Below are 17,721 nucleotides of genomic sequence, written 5' to 3'. Positions count from 1 at the left end.
GAGGTTCCTTTGTTGTGGAATATTTGTATAATTATCCACATTATCGTAGTAAATTATATCTGGTATCTGGTAACCTGTATATCCTGTTTCTGACACATCAGCTTCACTGTGAGATTATTAAAAGGTCAGTACAAATGTTAAAGCGGCAATCAGAAGTAATAACAAAGTGAACTCCCTGCCACTGTTTGGGTAAAAAGCTGAGGGATGGGGCTGGAGAAATGTTACCACTCTCAAATTCATAGACTGAGAATCCATGATATCAAAATGATAGTTTTAACCATGTTTTGAGGCAATATAGTGCTTGTTTACTTTGATTACAAAAATTGGAGTAAAACTAGTTTATATTTTGGGTTCTGATAGGGTACGACAGTTGAACTAAGCTCATGAGGCATTTATAAGTCATATTCTTCAAGAATCATTGGGTATATATAGTACATTTATAAGTTATATTCTTCAAGAATCATTGGGTAGATATAATACATTTATAAGTTATATTCTTCAAGAATCATTGAGTAGATATAATACATTTATAAGTTATATTCTTCAAGAATCATTGGGTAGATATAATACATTTATAAGTTATATTCTTCAAGAATCATTGGGTAGATATAATACATTTATAAGTTATATTCTTCAAGAATCATTGGGTAGATATAGTACATTTATAAGTCCAGAAATGAATGTAACAACTGCTGATTGCCCCTTTTTAAAGGAGCATTACGTCATGTAGTAGTGATGACAGGTAATAGGGAGGGAGGGAGGGAGGGAGTGCCTCTTCAGCTCATATCCTCATCTCTCATCTTGACTCCAATCAGAACCGGGTTTCTCATGTCCTCATCTTGACTCCATTCAGGACCAGGTTTCTCATGTCCTCATCTTGACTCCATTCAGGACCAGGTTTCTCATGTCCTCATCTTGACTCCATTCAGGACCAGGTTTCTCATGTCCTCATCTTGACTCCATTCAGGACCAGGTTTCTCATGTCCTCATCTTGACTCCATTCAGGACCAGGTTTCTCATGTCCTCATCTTGACTCCATTCAGGACCAGGTTTCTCATGTCCTCATCTTGACTCCATTCAGGACCAGGTTTCTCATGTCCTCATCTTGACTCCATTCAGGACCGGGTTTCTCATGTCCTCATCTTGACTCCATTCAGGACCAGGTTTCTCATGTCCTCATCTTGACTCAATTCAGGACCAGGACCTTGCAAGTCTTCTCTACTTTCATCCAGTATGGCCGTTCAGGTGAGTGTTTCTTAATCATTACTAGTTGTTGCCTCAGCACTACCCACCTGATTCAAATCATCAAAGCCTGTTGATGACTTTATCATTTCAATCAGCTGTCTGCACCCTTTTGGGTCTCCAGGACCAGGATGAAGAAACCCTGTTTTAGATCACAATGAATAAGATGACATGGACAGAGAGGATCTGATCCTAGATCAGGCCTGCTGCACTGAGACACTACTGCTACTCTACATCCAGTTGAGCTGATTGAGCTCAGTTCAAAAGCACAGAGTTGTGCTGATTGAGCTCAGTTCAAAAGCACAGAGTTGAGCTGATTGAGCTCAGTTCAAAAGCACAGAGTTGAGCTGATTGAGCTCAGTTCAAAAGCACAGAGTTGAGCTGATTGAGCTCAGTTCAAAAGCACAGAGTTGAGCTGATTGAGCTCAGTTCAAAAGCACAGAGTTGAGCTGATTGAGCTCAGTTCAAAAGCACAGAGTTGAGCTGATTGAGCTCAGTTCAAAAGCGCAGAGTTGAGCTGATTTGAGCTCAGTTCAAAAGCACAGTTACTTGGTGTAGTACCTCTCAGCGCAGGGCTACTCAAATCAAATCAAATGTTATTAGTAACATGTGTCGAATACAACAGGTGTAGACCTAACAGTGAAATGCTTACTTTCGAGACCCTAACCAACAATGCAGTTAAAATAAAATACAGATAAGAATAAGAGATAAAAGTAACAAGTAATTAAAGAGCAGCAGTGAAATAATAATATATACAGGGGGGTGCCGATACAGAGTAAGTGTGCGGGGGCACCGGTTATTTGAGGTAGTATGTACATGTAGGTAGAGTTATTAAAGTGACTATGCATAGATGACATCAGAGAGTAGCAGTGGTGTAAAGAGGGGGTGAGGGGGGGGCACTGCAAATAGTCTGGGTAGCCATTTGACTAGATGTTCAGGAGTCTTATGGCTTGGGGATAGAAGCTGTTTAGAAGCCTCTTGGACCTAGACTTGGCACTCCGGTACCGCTTGCCGTGCGGTAGCAGAGAGAACAGTCTATGACTAGGGTGGCTGGAGTCTTTGACAATTTTTAGGGCCTTCCTCTGACACCGCCTGGTACAGAGGTCCTGGATGGCAGGAAGCTTGTCCTCAGTGATGTACTGGGCCGTTCACACTACCCTCTGTAGTGCCTTGTGGTTGGAGGCTGAGCAGTTGCCATACCAGGCAGTGACGCAACCAGTCAGGATGCTCTCGATGGTGCAGCTGTAGAACCTTTTGAGGATTTGAGTACCATGCCAAATCTTTTCAGTCTCCTGAGGGGGAATAGGTTTTGTTGTGCCCTCTTGACGACTGTCTTGGTGTGCTTGGACCATGTTAGTTTGTTGGTGATGTGGACACCAAGGAACTTGAAGCTCTCAACCTGCTCTACTACAGCCCCGTCAATGAGAATGGGGGTGAGCTCAGTCCTCTTTTTCCCTGTAGTCCACAATCATCTCCTTAGTCTTGATCGTGTTGAGGGAGAGGTTGTTGTCCTGGCACCACACGGCCAGGTCTCTGACCTCCTCCCTATAGGCTGTCACGTCGTTGTCGGTGATCAGGCCTACCACTGTTGTGTCATCTGCAAATTTAATGATGGTGTTGGAGTCGTGCCCCTGTCGTGCAGTCATGAGTGAACAGGGAGTACAGGAGGGGACCGAGCACGCACCCGAGGGTTCCCTGTGTTGAGGATCAGCGTGGCGGATGTGTTGTTACCTACCCTTACCACCTGGGGGCGGCCCGTCAGGAAGTCCAGGATCCAGTTGCAGAAGGAGGTGTTTAGTCCCAGGGTCCTTAGCTTATTGATGAGCTTTGAGGGCACTATGGTGTTGAATGCTGAGCTGTAGTCAATGAATAGTATTCTCACATAGGTGAGGTGGGAAAGTGCAGTGTGGCGTGCAATGGAGATTGCATCATCTGTGGATCTGTTGGTGCGGTATGCAAATTGGAGTGGGTCTAGGGTTTCTGGGATGATGGTGTTGATGTGAGCCATGACCAGCCTTTCAAGGCACTTCATGGCTACAGACGTGAGTGCTACGGGTCGGTAGTTGTTTAGGCAGGTTACCTTAGTGTTCTTGGGCACAGGGACTATGGTGGTCTGCTTAAAACATGTTGGTATTACAGACTTGGACAGGGAGAGGTTGAAAATGTCAGTGAAGACACTTGCCAGTTGGTCAGCGCATGCTCGCAGTACACGTCCTGGTAATCCATCTGGCCTTGCGGCCTTGTGAATGTTGACTTGTTTAAAGGTCTTACTCACATCAGCTGCGGAGAGCGTGATTACACAGTCTTCCGGAACAGATGGTGTTCTCATGCATGTTTCAGTGTTATTTGCCTCGAAGTGAGCATAGAAGTAGTTTAGCTAGTCTGGTAGGCTCGTGTCACTGGGCAGCTCTCGGCTGTGCTTCCCCTTGTAGTCTGTAATGGTTTGCAACCCCTGCCACATCCAACGAGCATCAGAGCCGGTGTAGTACGATTCGATCTTAGTCCTGTATTGACGCTTTGCCTGTTTGATAGTTCGTCGGAGGGCATAGCGGATTTCTTATAAGCTTCCGGGTTAGAGTCCCGCTCCTTGATAGCGGCAGCTATAGCCTTTAGCTCAGTGCGGATGCTGCCTGTAATCCATGGCTTCTGGTTGGTTCCGTATGTACTTACGGTCACTGTGAGGACGACATCATTGATGCACTTATTGATGAAGCTAATGACTGATGTGGTGTACTCCTCAATGCCATCGGAGGAATCTCGGAACATATTCTAGTCTGTGCTAGCAAACCAGTCCTTTAGCTTAGCATCTGCTTCCTCTGACCACTTTTTTATAGACCGAGTCATTGGTGCTTCCTGCTTTAATTTTTGCTTGTAAGCAGGAATCAGGAGGATAGAATTATGGTCAGATTTGCCAAATGGTGGGTGAGGGAGAGCTTTGTATGCATCTCTGTGTGTGGAGTATAGGTGGTCCAGAGTTCTTTTTCCTCTGGTTGCACATTTACCATGCTGATAGAAATTTGGTCAAACGGAATTAAGTTTCCCTGCATTAAAGTCCCCAGCTACTAGGAGTGCCACCTCTGGGTGAGCGTTTTCTTGTTTGCTAATAGCATTGAATAAGCTGTATTCCGCCATCTTAGTACCAGCCTCTGACTGTAGTGGTATGTAAACAGCTACAAAGAATACAGATGAAAACTCTCTCGGTAGGTAGTGTGGTCTACAGCTTATCATGAGATACTCTACCTCAGGCGAGCAATAGCTCGAGATGTCCTCCGATATCGTGCACCAGCTGTTGTTTACAAAAATACATAGGCTGCCGCCCCTTGTCTTACCAGACGCCGCTGTTCTATTCTGCCTGTACATCGTATAACCAGCCAGCTGTATGTTGATATTGTCATTGTTCAGCCATGACTCCGTGAAGCATAAGATGTTACAGTTTTTAATGTCACGTTGGTAGTTTAATCTTCTACGTAACTCGTCGATTTTATTGTCCAAAGATTGCACATTTGCTAGCAGAATGGAGGGAAGTGGGGGTTTATTCGATTGCCTACGAATTCTCAGAAGGCAGCCCGACTTTCGGACTCTCTCTTTCTCCGCCTACTCTTCAACCAGATCACGGGGATTGGGGCCTGTTCCCGAGGAAGCAGTATATCCTTGGCGTCGGGCTCGTCAGAGTCGTGAAAGGAAAAAGAGGATTCTGCTAGTCCGTGGTGAGTAATCACAGTCCTGATGACTAGAAGTTATTATCGGTCATAAGAGACGGTAACGGCAACATTATGTACAAAATCATTTAAAAAAAGTTACAGCGCAAATAAACGAACAACAAAACACAATCGGCTGGGGGCACCTAAAACAGCCTTCTTCTCCGGCGCCATCTTACTCAATGAAGATCTCAAACATCCAACTTGTTCAGGTTGGATGTTTGATTAATGTTTGTCATGTTTGTTTAACCAGACAAGTCAAGAACCAATTCTTATTTAGACACACAGACAACATTTCCATCCCACTGAGATTTCTGTCAGGTCTGATGTTGAGAACTCAGACATTTTTTATATTTTTAACCTTCATTTAACTAGGTAAGTCAGTTAAGAACAAATTCTTATTTACAATGACGGCCTACCGGGGAACAGTGGGTTAACTGCCTTGTTCAGGGGCAGAACGACAGATCTTTTACCTTGTCAGCTCGGGGATTCAATCTTGCGACCTTTCGGTTACTAGTCCAACGCTCTAACCACTAGGCTACCTGCCGACATACAGGTACTCAGGATTAGGGTTTAAAACCACAGGGTTGCCATAGTTTCTTCTCAGTATAAAATTACAGTATTGCCATATTCTCCCTCAGTATAAAATTACAGTATTGCCATATTCTCCCTCAGTATAAAACCACAGTATTGCCATAGTTTTCTCTCAGTATAAAACCACAGTATTGCCATATTCTCCCTCAGTTTAAAACCACAGGTTTGCCATATTCTCCCTCAGTATAGAATTCCAGTATTACCATAGTTTTCTCTGTTTTAAACCACAGGGTTGCCATGTCTCTAGGGATGCTCTTTGAAGTCCATTCTCTCAGCTGTGTGCGTCAGTCGTACTACTGAGTATTCTGATCCAGCACCAACATACAGGCTGCATCCCAAAGGGAACACTATTCCCTATATACTGGACCCTGGTCAAAAGCAGTGTACTATATAGGGAATAGGGTGCCATTTTGGAATGCACACACAGCCTTTGTGCTGATTACGTCCTGAAACAGTTCCATTTCTCTTTGGTCCCTGAGCGGGGGGGAATATGGGCTGGGTTCCAAATGAACGTCCCAAATGGCACCCTATTCCCTTTATAGCACACTTTCCTTGAGACTTTACCTTGAACTCAGTCACAGTTGGGAAGGGATTGAGAATGGAGGAAAGGAAAGTGAAGGAATCCAAGATGTGCGTGTGCGTGGAGAAGTTCTGAGGAGACACTGTAGTTTGGTTTCAGTGTGTTCTCTCTGTCTGGATGTCTCTGTATCCTCTCTGATGTCTTGTTGCTGTTCTGATAGAACCCAGGCTGTTGTGAAAAACACTGAGTCACTATCTGGAAGCAGAGTTTACATTGGGTAGAGAGGGAGAGGAGGCTAAGTGCTATGGACAACCTGATGCTAAATTGGGCCTAGCTAGCGCACACACACACACACACACACACACACACACACACACACACACACACACACACACACACACACACACACACACACACACACACACACACACACACTGTCACATACACACACACACACACACTGTCACATACACACAACACAAATCCCGGGTTGTTTCCCCCTCAGTAGCAGACCCTCACTGCTGGGCCTTCTCATTTATTAGAGAGAATCACACTTACACTCACTCCTCTCAAACAGAGTCCGTCTTATGGGAGAGGTTGAGGGGAAGGAGAGGTCGAGGGGGGAGGGGGGAGGGGAAGGAGAGGTCGAGGGGGGAGGGGGGAGGGGAAGGAGAGGTCGAGGGGGGAGGGGGGAGGGGAAGGAGAGGTCGAGGGGGGAGGTGAAGGAGATGTCGAGGGGGGAGGGGAAGGAGAGGTCGATGGGGGGAGGGGGAGGGGAAGGAGAGGTCGAGGGGGGAGGGGAAGGAGAGGTCGATGGGGGGAGGGGGGAGGGGAAGGAGAGGTCGATGGGGGGAGGGGGGAGGGGAAGGAGAGGTCGAGGGGGGAGGGGGGAGGGGAAGGAGAGGTCGAGGGGGGAGGGGAAGGAGAGGTCGAGGGGGAGGGGAAGGAGAGGTCGATGGGGGGAGGGGAAGGAGAGGTCGATGGGGGAGGGGAAGGAGAGGTCGAGGGGGGAGGGGAAGCAGAGGTAGAGGGGGGAGGGGAAGGAGAGGTAGAGGGGGGGGAGGGGAAGGAGAGGTAGAGGGGGGGAGGGGAAGGAGAGGTCGAGGGGGGGAGAGGGGGAGGGGAAGGAGAGGTGGGAGAGGGGGAGGGGAAGGAGAGGTAGAGGGGGGGAGAATTGTTTCAAATATTTTGTCACACCGGATAGGTGCAGTGAAATGGGTTGTTTTACATGGTCAGCCATAGTAGTATGGCTCCCTTGGAGTAATTTAGGGTTAAGTGCCTTGCTCAAAGGCACATTGACAGATTATTTTTCACCTTGTCGGCTTGGGTATTCGAACCAGCAACCTTTTTGTTACCGGCACAACGATAGAGAAGGGAGAGGTTGGCAAGAAGAAAGGGAACGAGGTAAGAGAGATGGAGAGAGGGGCATACTAAAAGTGAGGACAGAGAAAAGTAGGTAGGACACTTCCTCATGTTGAATACAATACTCCAGCCAGGTTTCATAATGTCTTCATTACTTCCTCATGTTGAATACAATACTCCAGCCAGGTTTCATAATGTCTTCATTACTTCCTCATGTTGAATACAATACTCCAGCCAGGTTTCATAATGTCTTCATTACTTCCTCATGTTGAATACAATACTCCAGCCAGGTTTCATAATGTCGTCATTACTTCCTCATGTTGAATACAATACTCCAGCCAGGTTTCATAATGTCTTCATTACTTCCTCATGTTGAATACAATACTCCAGCCAGGTTTCATAATGTCTTCATTACTTCCTCATGTTGAATACAATACTCCAGCCAGGTTTCATAATGTCGTCATTACTTCCTCATGTTGAATACAATACTCCAGCCAGGTTTCATAATGTCTTCATTACTTCCTCATGTTGAATACAATACTCCAGCCAGGTTTCATGTCTTCGTTACTTCGTTATGTAGACAGAAAGTTGGTTATGGACATAGAATGACTTTAATTATCACACAGTTTGGGTTTGTTTGCTTTGCTTCAGCCTTCCAACAGGTAGAGTTAGCGATAATGACAGAATACTCACAGGCCTGAATCACCTCATTTTACCTCAGATTATTAGATTAGGGGTTCTTTAAACTTTTTCACTCAAATTAGAAATTGACCGCCTTCCTGTGACCTAAATTGTCCAACGAACGAAATTTAAGAAGCAACAGTGTGTGATTCTAGATGTATTCTCATAACTGGCGACCTACCTCTGACATGCCCAGGGCCCACTGTGGGCCCCGAGTTTAAAAACCCTGACTTAGATCATCACAATGATAACTAAACCCTGACTTAGATCATCACAGTGATAACTAAACCCCGATTTAGATCATCACAGTGATAAGTAAACCCTGACTTAGATCATCACAGTGATAACTAAACCCTGACTTAGATTATCACAGTGATAACTAAACCCCGACTTGGATCATCACAGTGATAACTAAACCCCGACTTGGATCATCACAGTGATAACTAAACCCCGATTTAGATCATCACAGTGATAAGTAAACCCTGACTTAGATCATCACAGTGATAACTAAACCCTGACTTAGATTATCACAGTGATAACTAAACCCCGACTTGGATCATCACAGTGATAACTAAACCCCGACTTGGATCATCACAGTGATAACTAAACCCCGACTTGGATCATCACAGTGATAACTAAACCCTGACTTAGATCATCACAGTGATAACAACTACTACAAACAGACTTTATTGAAGTGGAAGTATTCAAGGAGTTTATTTTCAAAGAAAGCAAGCTTAACTTGAGATTATAGCTGGCTAGAGATATGACAAACTGTCCTGCTGTAACTGCAGCACTATCCTCTTTCTCTCTCACTCACTCACTCACTCACTCACTCACTCACTCACTCACTCACTCACTCACTCACTCACTCACTCACTCACTCACTCACTCACTCACTCACTCACTCACTCACTCACTCACTCACTCACTCACTCACTCACTCACTCACTCACTCACTGTGTATAACATAAGGACACCTGCTCTTTCCATGACAGACTGACCAGATGAATCCAGGTGGAAGCTATGATCCCTTATTTATGTCACTTGTTAAATTCACTTCAATCAGTGTAGAAGAAGGGGTGGAGACAGGTTAAAGAAGGATTTTTAAGCCTTGAGTCAATTGAGAGAAGGATTGTGTACAGTCGTGGCCAAAAGTTTTGAGAATGACACAAATATACATTTTCACAAAGTTTGCTGCTTCAGTGTCTTTAGATATTTTTGTCAGATGTTACTATGGAATACTGAAGTATAATTACAAGCATTTCATAAGTGTCAAAGGCTTTTATTGACAATTACATTAAGTTGATGCAAAGAGTCAATATTTGCACTGTTGACCCTTCTTTTTCAAGACCTCTGCAATCCGCCCTGGCATGCTGTCAATTAACTTCTGGGCCACATCCTGACTGATGGCAGCCCATTCTTGCATAACCAATGCTTGGAGTTTGTCAGAATTTGTGGGTTTTTGTTTGTCCACCCGCCTCTTGAGGATTGACCACAAATTCTCAATGGGATTAAGGTCTGGGGAGTTTCCTGGCCATGGACCCAAAATATCAATGTTTTGTTCCCCGAGCCACTTAGCTATCAATTTTGCCTTATGGCAAGGTGCTCCATCATGCTGGAAAAGGCATTGTTCGTCACCAAACTGTTCCTGGATGGTTGGGAGAAGTTGCTCTCGGAGGATGTGTTGGAACCATTCTTTATTCATGGCTGTGTTCTTTGGCAAAATTGTGAGTGAGCCCACTCCCTTGGCTGAGAAGCAACCCCACACATGAATGGTCTCAGGATGCTTTGCTGTTGGCATGACACAGGACTGATGGTAGCGCTCACCTTGTCTTCTCCGGACAAGCTTTTTCCGGATGCCCCAAACAATCGGAAAGGAGATTCATCAGAGAAAATGACTTTACCCCAGTCCTCAGCAGTCCAATCCCTGTACCTTTTGCAGAAAATCAGTCTGTCCCTGATGTTTTTCCTGGAGAGAAGTGGCTTCTTTGCTGCCCTTCTTGACACCAGGCCATCCTCCAAAAGTCTTCACCTCACTGTGCGTGCAGATGCACTCACACCTGCCTGCTGCCATTCCTGAGCAAGCTCTGTACTGGTGGTGCCCCGATCCCGCAGCTGAATCAACTTTAGGAGACGGTCCTGGCGCTTGCTGGACTTTCTTGGGTGCCCTGAAGCCTTCTTCACAACAATTGAACCTCTCTCCTTGAAGTTCTTGATGATCTGATAAATGGTTGATTTAGGTGCAATCTTACTGGCAGAAATATCCTTGCCTGTAAAGCCCTTTTTGTGCAAAGCAATGATGACGGCACGTGTTTCCTTGCAGGTAACCATGGTTGGCTGAGGAAGAACAATGATTCCAAGCACCACCCTCCTTTTGAAGCTTCCAGTCTGTTATTCGAACTCAATCAGCATGACAGAGTGATCTCCAGCCTTGTCCTCGTCAACACTCACACCTGTGTTAACGAGAGAATCACTGACATGATGTCAGCTGGTCCTTTTGTGGCAGGGCTGAAATGCAGTGGACATGTTTTTAGGGATTCAGTTAATTTGCATGGCAAAGAGGGACTTTGCAATTAATTCCAATTCATCTGATCACTCTTCATAACATTCTGGAGTATATGCAAATTGCCATCATACAAACTGAGGCAGCAGACTTTGTGAAAATGAATAGTTGTGTCATTCTCAAAACTTTTGGCCACGACTGTGTGTGTGCCTCGGGGGTGAATGGGCAAGACAAAACATGTAAGTGCCTTCGAATGGGGTATGGTAGTAGGTGCCAGGCACAACGGTTTGTGTCAAGAACTGCAACACTGCTGGAGTTTCACAGTCAACAGAGTCCCATGTGTATCAAGAATGGTCCACCACCCAAAGGATATCCAGCCAACTTGACACAACTGTGGGAAGCATTTGCGTCAACATGGGCCAGCATCCCTGTGGAACGCTTTCAACACCTTGTAGAGTCCATGACCTGATGAACTGAGGCTGTTTGTAATGTTTGGTGTACTCGGTGTGTATCTCTCTATCTCTCTATCTCTCCATCTATCTCTTATGTCTCCCTCTCTCTAGCTATCTCTTATGTCTCCCTCTCTCTATGTGGAATTGTCTGGTCACCATATGTCTGTGTGTGTTGTCATTGACTCACATGGTTTGATTTAACTAACTCAAATGGGACAGTTTTTGTTTTGGGGAGAGGAAGGGGGGAGAGGGGTCAGGGCTGGACACTTGGCACACTCTGTAACATGTCATAGTGTGACTCGTTTGTGATGACACACACACACTAGTCTTCAGTCCACATTTAGGGAGAACCATCTAGAGGTAGTGATGTGTCCTCCTGTAACAGATTATGGGTAGATTCTTAGGGGTAGATTCCAGCACACGGTTCACATGGTTCACATTTTCAGCTTTTTAGCTTTTGAACCGCCATGGCAAAGACCCCACTACCACAAACAACAGAAGGATCTGAAGTCACTGGTTGAGAAATACACCACTCAATGGCTGGAGTCTTACCTGAAGAGTGTTGCCTACATTTTGACGTTGCAGTTGTGAATACTCCAAAATCCATCTGGGCCCAGAACACTAAGCACATTCTAATTCCCTAAGAGACCAGGTCCCAGATTAACATGTTCATCTGGGCCCAGAACACTAAGCACATTCTAATTCCCTAAGAGACCAGGTCCCAGATTAACATGTTCGTCTGGGCCCAGAACACTAAGCACATTCTAATTCCCTAAGAGACCAGGTCCCAGATTCACGAAACCATCTTAAAAATCTATGTCTTCTTAACTGCCATTTTTTCCTTAACTATAAACTTAAGCAAAGTTGCTATTCCTCAAAAAGGTTATTGGAAATGTTATTGCGATATTTCTTATGTTTCACCTTAAGCAAAAAGTTAAGAAGAAATTAGATTCTTGAAAATAAAGTTATTGGAAATGTTTGTTAATTCCAAGATAGTTAAACCCTTGTCTTAAACTCAGGGCAGTGAAAGAAAAAGCTCATGGAAGCAATGGAACATGTTTAATTCACACACAAACGTCATCTGAAAGTTTCAGTATTGTTTATTTTAAAGTCAAGAACATGTTTCAGAACATTAATCTTAGTAAGAAATATGAGGATTTATTTGTGGCTTGTTTTTTTTGTTATTGTTATTTTAAATAAATGTTTTAGGCCTACTTATTTTTGGCCCATAAATGTTTGTATTTTGCAAACCTTTTTTGTTGATAAATAATTGTTTTATATCAAATGTTTGGTGTTAATGGATGGTTTAAAATGTTTATTTGAAATAAATGTTTTAGGCCTACTTATTTTTATTGATAAATGTTTTATATTGAATGATTGGTGTTAATGGATTGTGTAAAAACTAGATCAAACAAAAATACATTCTTTAAAATGAAAATACATTGTGGAAACTATAAAGACACCAGCCTAGGTATAGTATAGGCTTTATTTAGCCTTTATATACAATATTCGGCCCATATGAACACATTTATATACAGTGCCGTGAAAAAGTATTTGCCCCCTTTCTGATTTTCTTCATTTTTGCATATTTTTTATACTGAATGTTATCAGCACTTCAACCAAAACCTAATATTATATAAAGGAAACCTGCTCCCTTACACTCAATAAGTGGTTGTGCCACCATTAGCACCGATGACTGCAACCAAATGCTTCCTGTAGTTGTTGGATCAGTCTTTCACATCGCTGTGGAGGAATTTTGGCCCACTCTTGCATGCAGAACTGGTTCAACTCAGCGACACAGTTATACTTTTGACTCGTCTGTCCATAGAACATTCTTCTAAGAGTCTTGATGATCATCCAGGTGCTTCCTGCCAAATTTGAGTCAACAGGCTGGATGAGATGGGTCCCATTATGTCTGGTGAAAACCAAACACTGCATTCCATAGTAAGAACCTCATACCAACGGTCAAGGATGGTGATGGTTTTGGAATGCTTTGCTGCCTCAGGACCTGGAGGACATGCCTTAATAGAAGGAACCATGAATTCTGCTCTGTATCAGAGAATTCTACAGGAGAATGTCAGGCCATCCGTCTGTGAGTTGAAGCTGAAGTCCAGCTGGGTCTTGCAGCAAGACAATGATCCAATACACACAATCAAGTCTACATGAAAATGGCTAAAAAACATCAAATTTGAAGTTTTGGAATGGCCTAGTCAATGTCCAGACCTTATCCCAATTGAGATGTTGTGGCAGGACTTGAAACAAGCAGTTAATGCTTGAAAACCCACAAATGTTGCAGAGTTAAACCAGTTCTGCATGCAAGAGTGGGCCAAAATTCCTCCACAGCGATGTGAGAGACTGATCAACAACTACAGGGAGCATTTGTTTGCAGTCATTGCAGCTAAAGGTGGCAAACCGGTTATTGAGTGTAAAGGGGCAATTACATTCTCACACTGGGGAATTGTGGGTTGCATAACTTTTAAATATTTGTAAACTCAGGTTCCCTTTATCTAATATTAGGTTTTGGTTGAAGATCTGATTACATTCAGTATCAAAACTATGCAAAAATATAGAAAATCAGAAAGGGGGAAAATACCTTTCACGGCACTGTGGGCCTAGGTTACAATATTCTGCCCGTATGATCACAGTTATTTTAGGCCACAATTAAATCTGTAAGCTACATGTACAATATTCTGCCCATATGAATGAATATTGAATTGAATGAAAAGCAGTAAACATAGACATTTAATAACAGACTCATGAACACAATCACACACTAGTCTACAGCTGGTTTCACAGCTTCCCCGGCGCTTCATAGCTTCCCCGGCGCTTCATAGCTTCCCCGGGAAACTCAACGTATTGTAGCCGCACGCAGACCAAAGAGTAGTGGAGGAAGGAATTCGCTTTTGCTGCAGTGTTCATATTACGCGCTGCAGCGGTGCTTCGCACACATTCTCTCTCTTACACACACACACACACACACACATATTCTCTCTCTTACACACACACACACACACACACATTCTCTCTCTTACACACACACACACATTCTCTCTCTTACACACACACACACATTCTCTCTCTTACACACACACACACACACATTCTCTCTCTTACACACACACACACACATTCTCTCTCTTACACACACACACACATTCTCTCTCTTACACACACACACACACACATTCTCTCTCTTACACACACACACACACATTCTCTCTCTTACACACACACACACACACACACATTCTCTCTCTTACACACACACACACACATTCTCTCTCTTACACACACACACACATTCTCTCTCTTACACACACACACACACATTCTCTCTCTTACACACACGCACACATTCTCTCTCTTACACACACACACACATTCTCTCTCTTACACATACACACACAGATTCTCTCTCTTACACACACACACACACACACACATTCTCTCTCTTACACACACACACACACACACACATTCTCTCTCTTACACACACACACACACACATTCTCTCTCTTACACATACACACACACATTCTCTCTCTTACACACACACATTCTCTGTTACACGTAGAGGATCTTTAGGGGAACAGGTGATTGTTTTGTTGTTGTTTTGGTTAAGCTATCCTCAGTGAGTGAAGGGATGCTAGAACGAGGAGCTCCCCCTCTGTCTTTGCAAGTTAAGGGCCAGTCTATGGGCTGAATGTCACCTCCCCTTCTGAAATTAGAAAGATGCTATCTACCTGTGGACTCGTGATTCGTCCGGTAGGATTTGCTGCTCTTTAGCTTTTGGTGGCCACAGTATAAAGACTGATCTACAGTACCATTTCTGCCCACCAGAGATTAGGTTAGAGCAGCTCCAGCCAACCATATACAGTATCTCCATAATAAGTGTTTTCAGGCTGTATCCAGTGTGTTAGGCTGTATCCAGTGTGTTGGGCTGTATCCAGTGTGTTGGGCTGTATCCAGTGTGTGTTGGGCTGTATCCAGTGTGTGTCGGGCTGTATCCAGTGTGTGTCGGGCTGTATCCAGTGTGTGTCGGGCTGTATCCAGTGTGTGTCGGGCTGTATCCAGTGTGTGTCGGGCTGTATCCAGTGTGTCGGGCTGTATCCAGTGTGTCGGGCTGTATCCAGTGTGTCGGGCTGTATCCAGTGTGTCGGGCTGTATCCAGTGTGTGTCGGGCTGTATCCAGTGTGTGTTGGGCTGTATCCAGTGTGTGTCGGGCTGTATCCAGTGTGTGTCGGGCTGTATCCAGTGTGTGTCGGGCTGTATCCAGTGTGTGTCGGGCTGTATCCAGTGTGTCGGGCTGTATCCAGTGTGTCGGGCTGTATCCAGTGTGTCGGGCTGTATCCAGTGTGTGTCGGGCTGTATCCAGTGTGTCGGGCTGTATCAAGTGTGTGTCGGGCTGTATCCAGTGTGTAAGGCTGTATCCAGTGTGTGTCGGGCTGTATCCAGTGTGTCGGGCTGTATCCAGTGTGTGTCGGGCTGTATCCAGTGTGTGTCGGGCTGTATCCAGTGTGTGTCGGGCTGTATCCAGTGTGTCGGGCCTCAGATCCAGGCTCTGGTGTCTCAAAGCAGTGAGCAGGACATGAGTCATCACCACACAGGATGAGCCATGACCCTATGACCCTTCAGTTACTTAGGGTCAATCACACATGCACTCATGTAAACACACACACACACACACACACACACACACACACACACACACACACACACACACACACACACACACACACACACACACACACACACACACACACACACACACACACACACACACAGGACATCTGTTTAAGATTTGACGGTCCTGGGTGCTCCTTCTCATTGTGTATAGTTGTGAGCCTCCAGCTATCTGTTTAAAATGCCAGACCTTATTGATTCAAGCTGAATGCAGGGTTCTGGGTGTGTTATAGTCCTGTCAAAGATTACACCCTTTCCTTTGTCTTCAGAAATGAACCAAAAAAAAGTTCTGTGGTTTCATTTCTTCCCTAGTCCTTTTTCAGTCCTTTTTCAGTCCCTGAGTCTCCATAGATTAAATGTCAAGATAAGATCCCCCACAACCCACATCAGAAGTGTTACCACATACATTACCCAAGGGAACATATTAAATGTCTCTCCTCTCTCTCTCCACAGATCCAGCCCTATGATAAGATAGCAGCGCGGCCCCTGCCGGACAGCCTGGCAGACAGTCTCAACAAGCTGGTGGTAGTCAAGTTGAATGGAGGCCTGGGGACCAGCATGGGCTGTAAAGGCCCCAAGAGCCTCATCAGCGTCCGCAACGAGAACACTTTCCTGGACCTCACCGTGCAGCAGATAGAGGTACCTGTCCTCAATATGTTGTTAGAATGTCATAAGCAGTCATAGACATGCCATAGACATGTCATAAGCAGTCATAGACATGCCATAGACATGTCATAAGCAGTCATAGACATGTCATAAGCAGCCATAGACATGTCATAAGCAGCCATAGACATGTCATAAGCAGCCATAGACATGTCATGGGCATATCTGGCTCCTGAGTGGCGCAGCGGTCTGAGGCACTGCATCTCAGCGGTCTGAGGCACTGCACCTCAGCGGTCTGAGGCACTGCATCTCAGTGCTTGAGGTGTTCCTAATGACCCTGGTTCAATTCCAGGCTGTATCACAACCGGCCGTGATTGGGAGTCCCATAGGTCGGTTCACAATTGACCCAGCGTTATCTGGGTTTGGCCGGTGTAGGCCGTCGTTGTAAATAAGAATTTGTTCTTAACTGACTTGCCTAGTTAAATAAAGGTTAAAAAAAAAAATATATGACTTAAGAGTTGTGATAACTGTCATTATATCATTATAACTTACTCATAATGACTTGTTATAACAGATATGTGCCACAAGAATGTTGTACGCATAACATAAGACATCATAAGAATTGTATAGTGGTTACATTTCATTACCCTCAGTCCCATCTCTGAAAACGTACCAAACCAAGTGGCTGGGCTGGGCTGGGCTGGACTGGGCTGGACTGGACTGGGCTGGGCTGTCGGTGGGCTGGACTGGGCTGGGCTGGGCTGTTGCTGGGCTGGACTGTCGGTGGGCTGGACTGGGCTGGGCTGTTGCTGGGCTGGACTGGGCTGGGCTGGACTGAGCTGGGCTGTCGCTGGGCTGTCGCTGGGCTGGACTGGGCTGGACTGGGCTGTCGGTGGGCTGGGCTGGACTGGGCTGTCGGTGGGCTGGACTGGGCTGTCGGTGGGCTGGACTGGACTGGGCTGTCGGTGGGCTGGACTGGGCTGGGCTGTCGGTGGGCTGGACTGGACTAGGCTGAACTAGACTGGGCTGGACTGGGCTGTCGGTAGGCTGGACTGGACTTGACTGGGCTGGACTGAAGCAAGGACTCCAGATTATGACTTTAATGAGGGAGAGACGACTGGACACACACACACACACACACACACACACACACACACACACACACACACACACACACACACACACACACACACACACAGACACACACACACAGACACACACACATACACATAGACACACAGCGAGAGAGAGATGACTGAGAAGCTTTACTCAGGGGACAGGGTGGAGGTGGGAGTTGGTGAACATTTTCTCCCTAAATGGCCTGATTCACAGTGGAGGTAATATGCCTATATCTGGAGGGTAGAATGACTGTCCCAGAACCAC

At 45.3% G+C, this 17,721-nt stretch overlaps 1 protein-coding gene across 1 annotated transcript in view; it reads left to right on the top strand.

The window, feature by feature from the left end:
* Positions 1-17,721, top strand: part of LOC106595594 (UTP--glucose-1-phosphate uridylyltransferase) — a 59,051-nt gene that overhangs the window by 16,670 nt on the left and 24,660 nt on the right. Inside the window, 1 exon segment of the mRNA XM_082964932.1 lies at positions 16,189-16,374. Coding sequence (XP_082821058.1) covers positions 16,189-16,374 — 186 coding nt within the window.

This window comes from Salmo salar, chromosome 18 (genome assembly GCF_965601325.2).
Source record: "Salmo salar chromosome 18, fSalSal1, whole genome shotgun sequence".
In the NCBI taxonomy this organism is placed as follows: Eukaryota; Metazoa; Chordata; class Actinopteri; order Salmoniformes; family Salmonidae; genus Salmo; species Salmo salar.
Note: the sequence above shows the minus strand (reverse complement) of the source record. Positions and strands in the feature narration are given on the sequence as shown.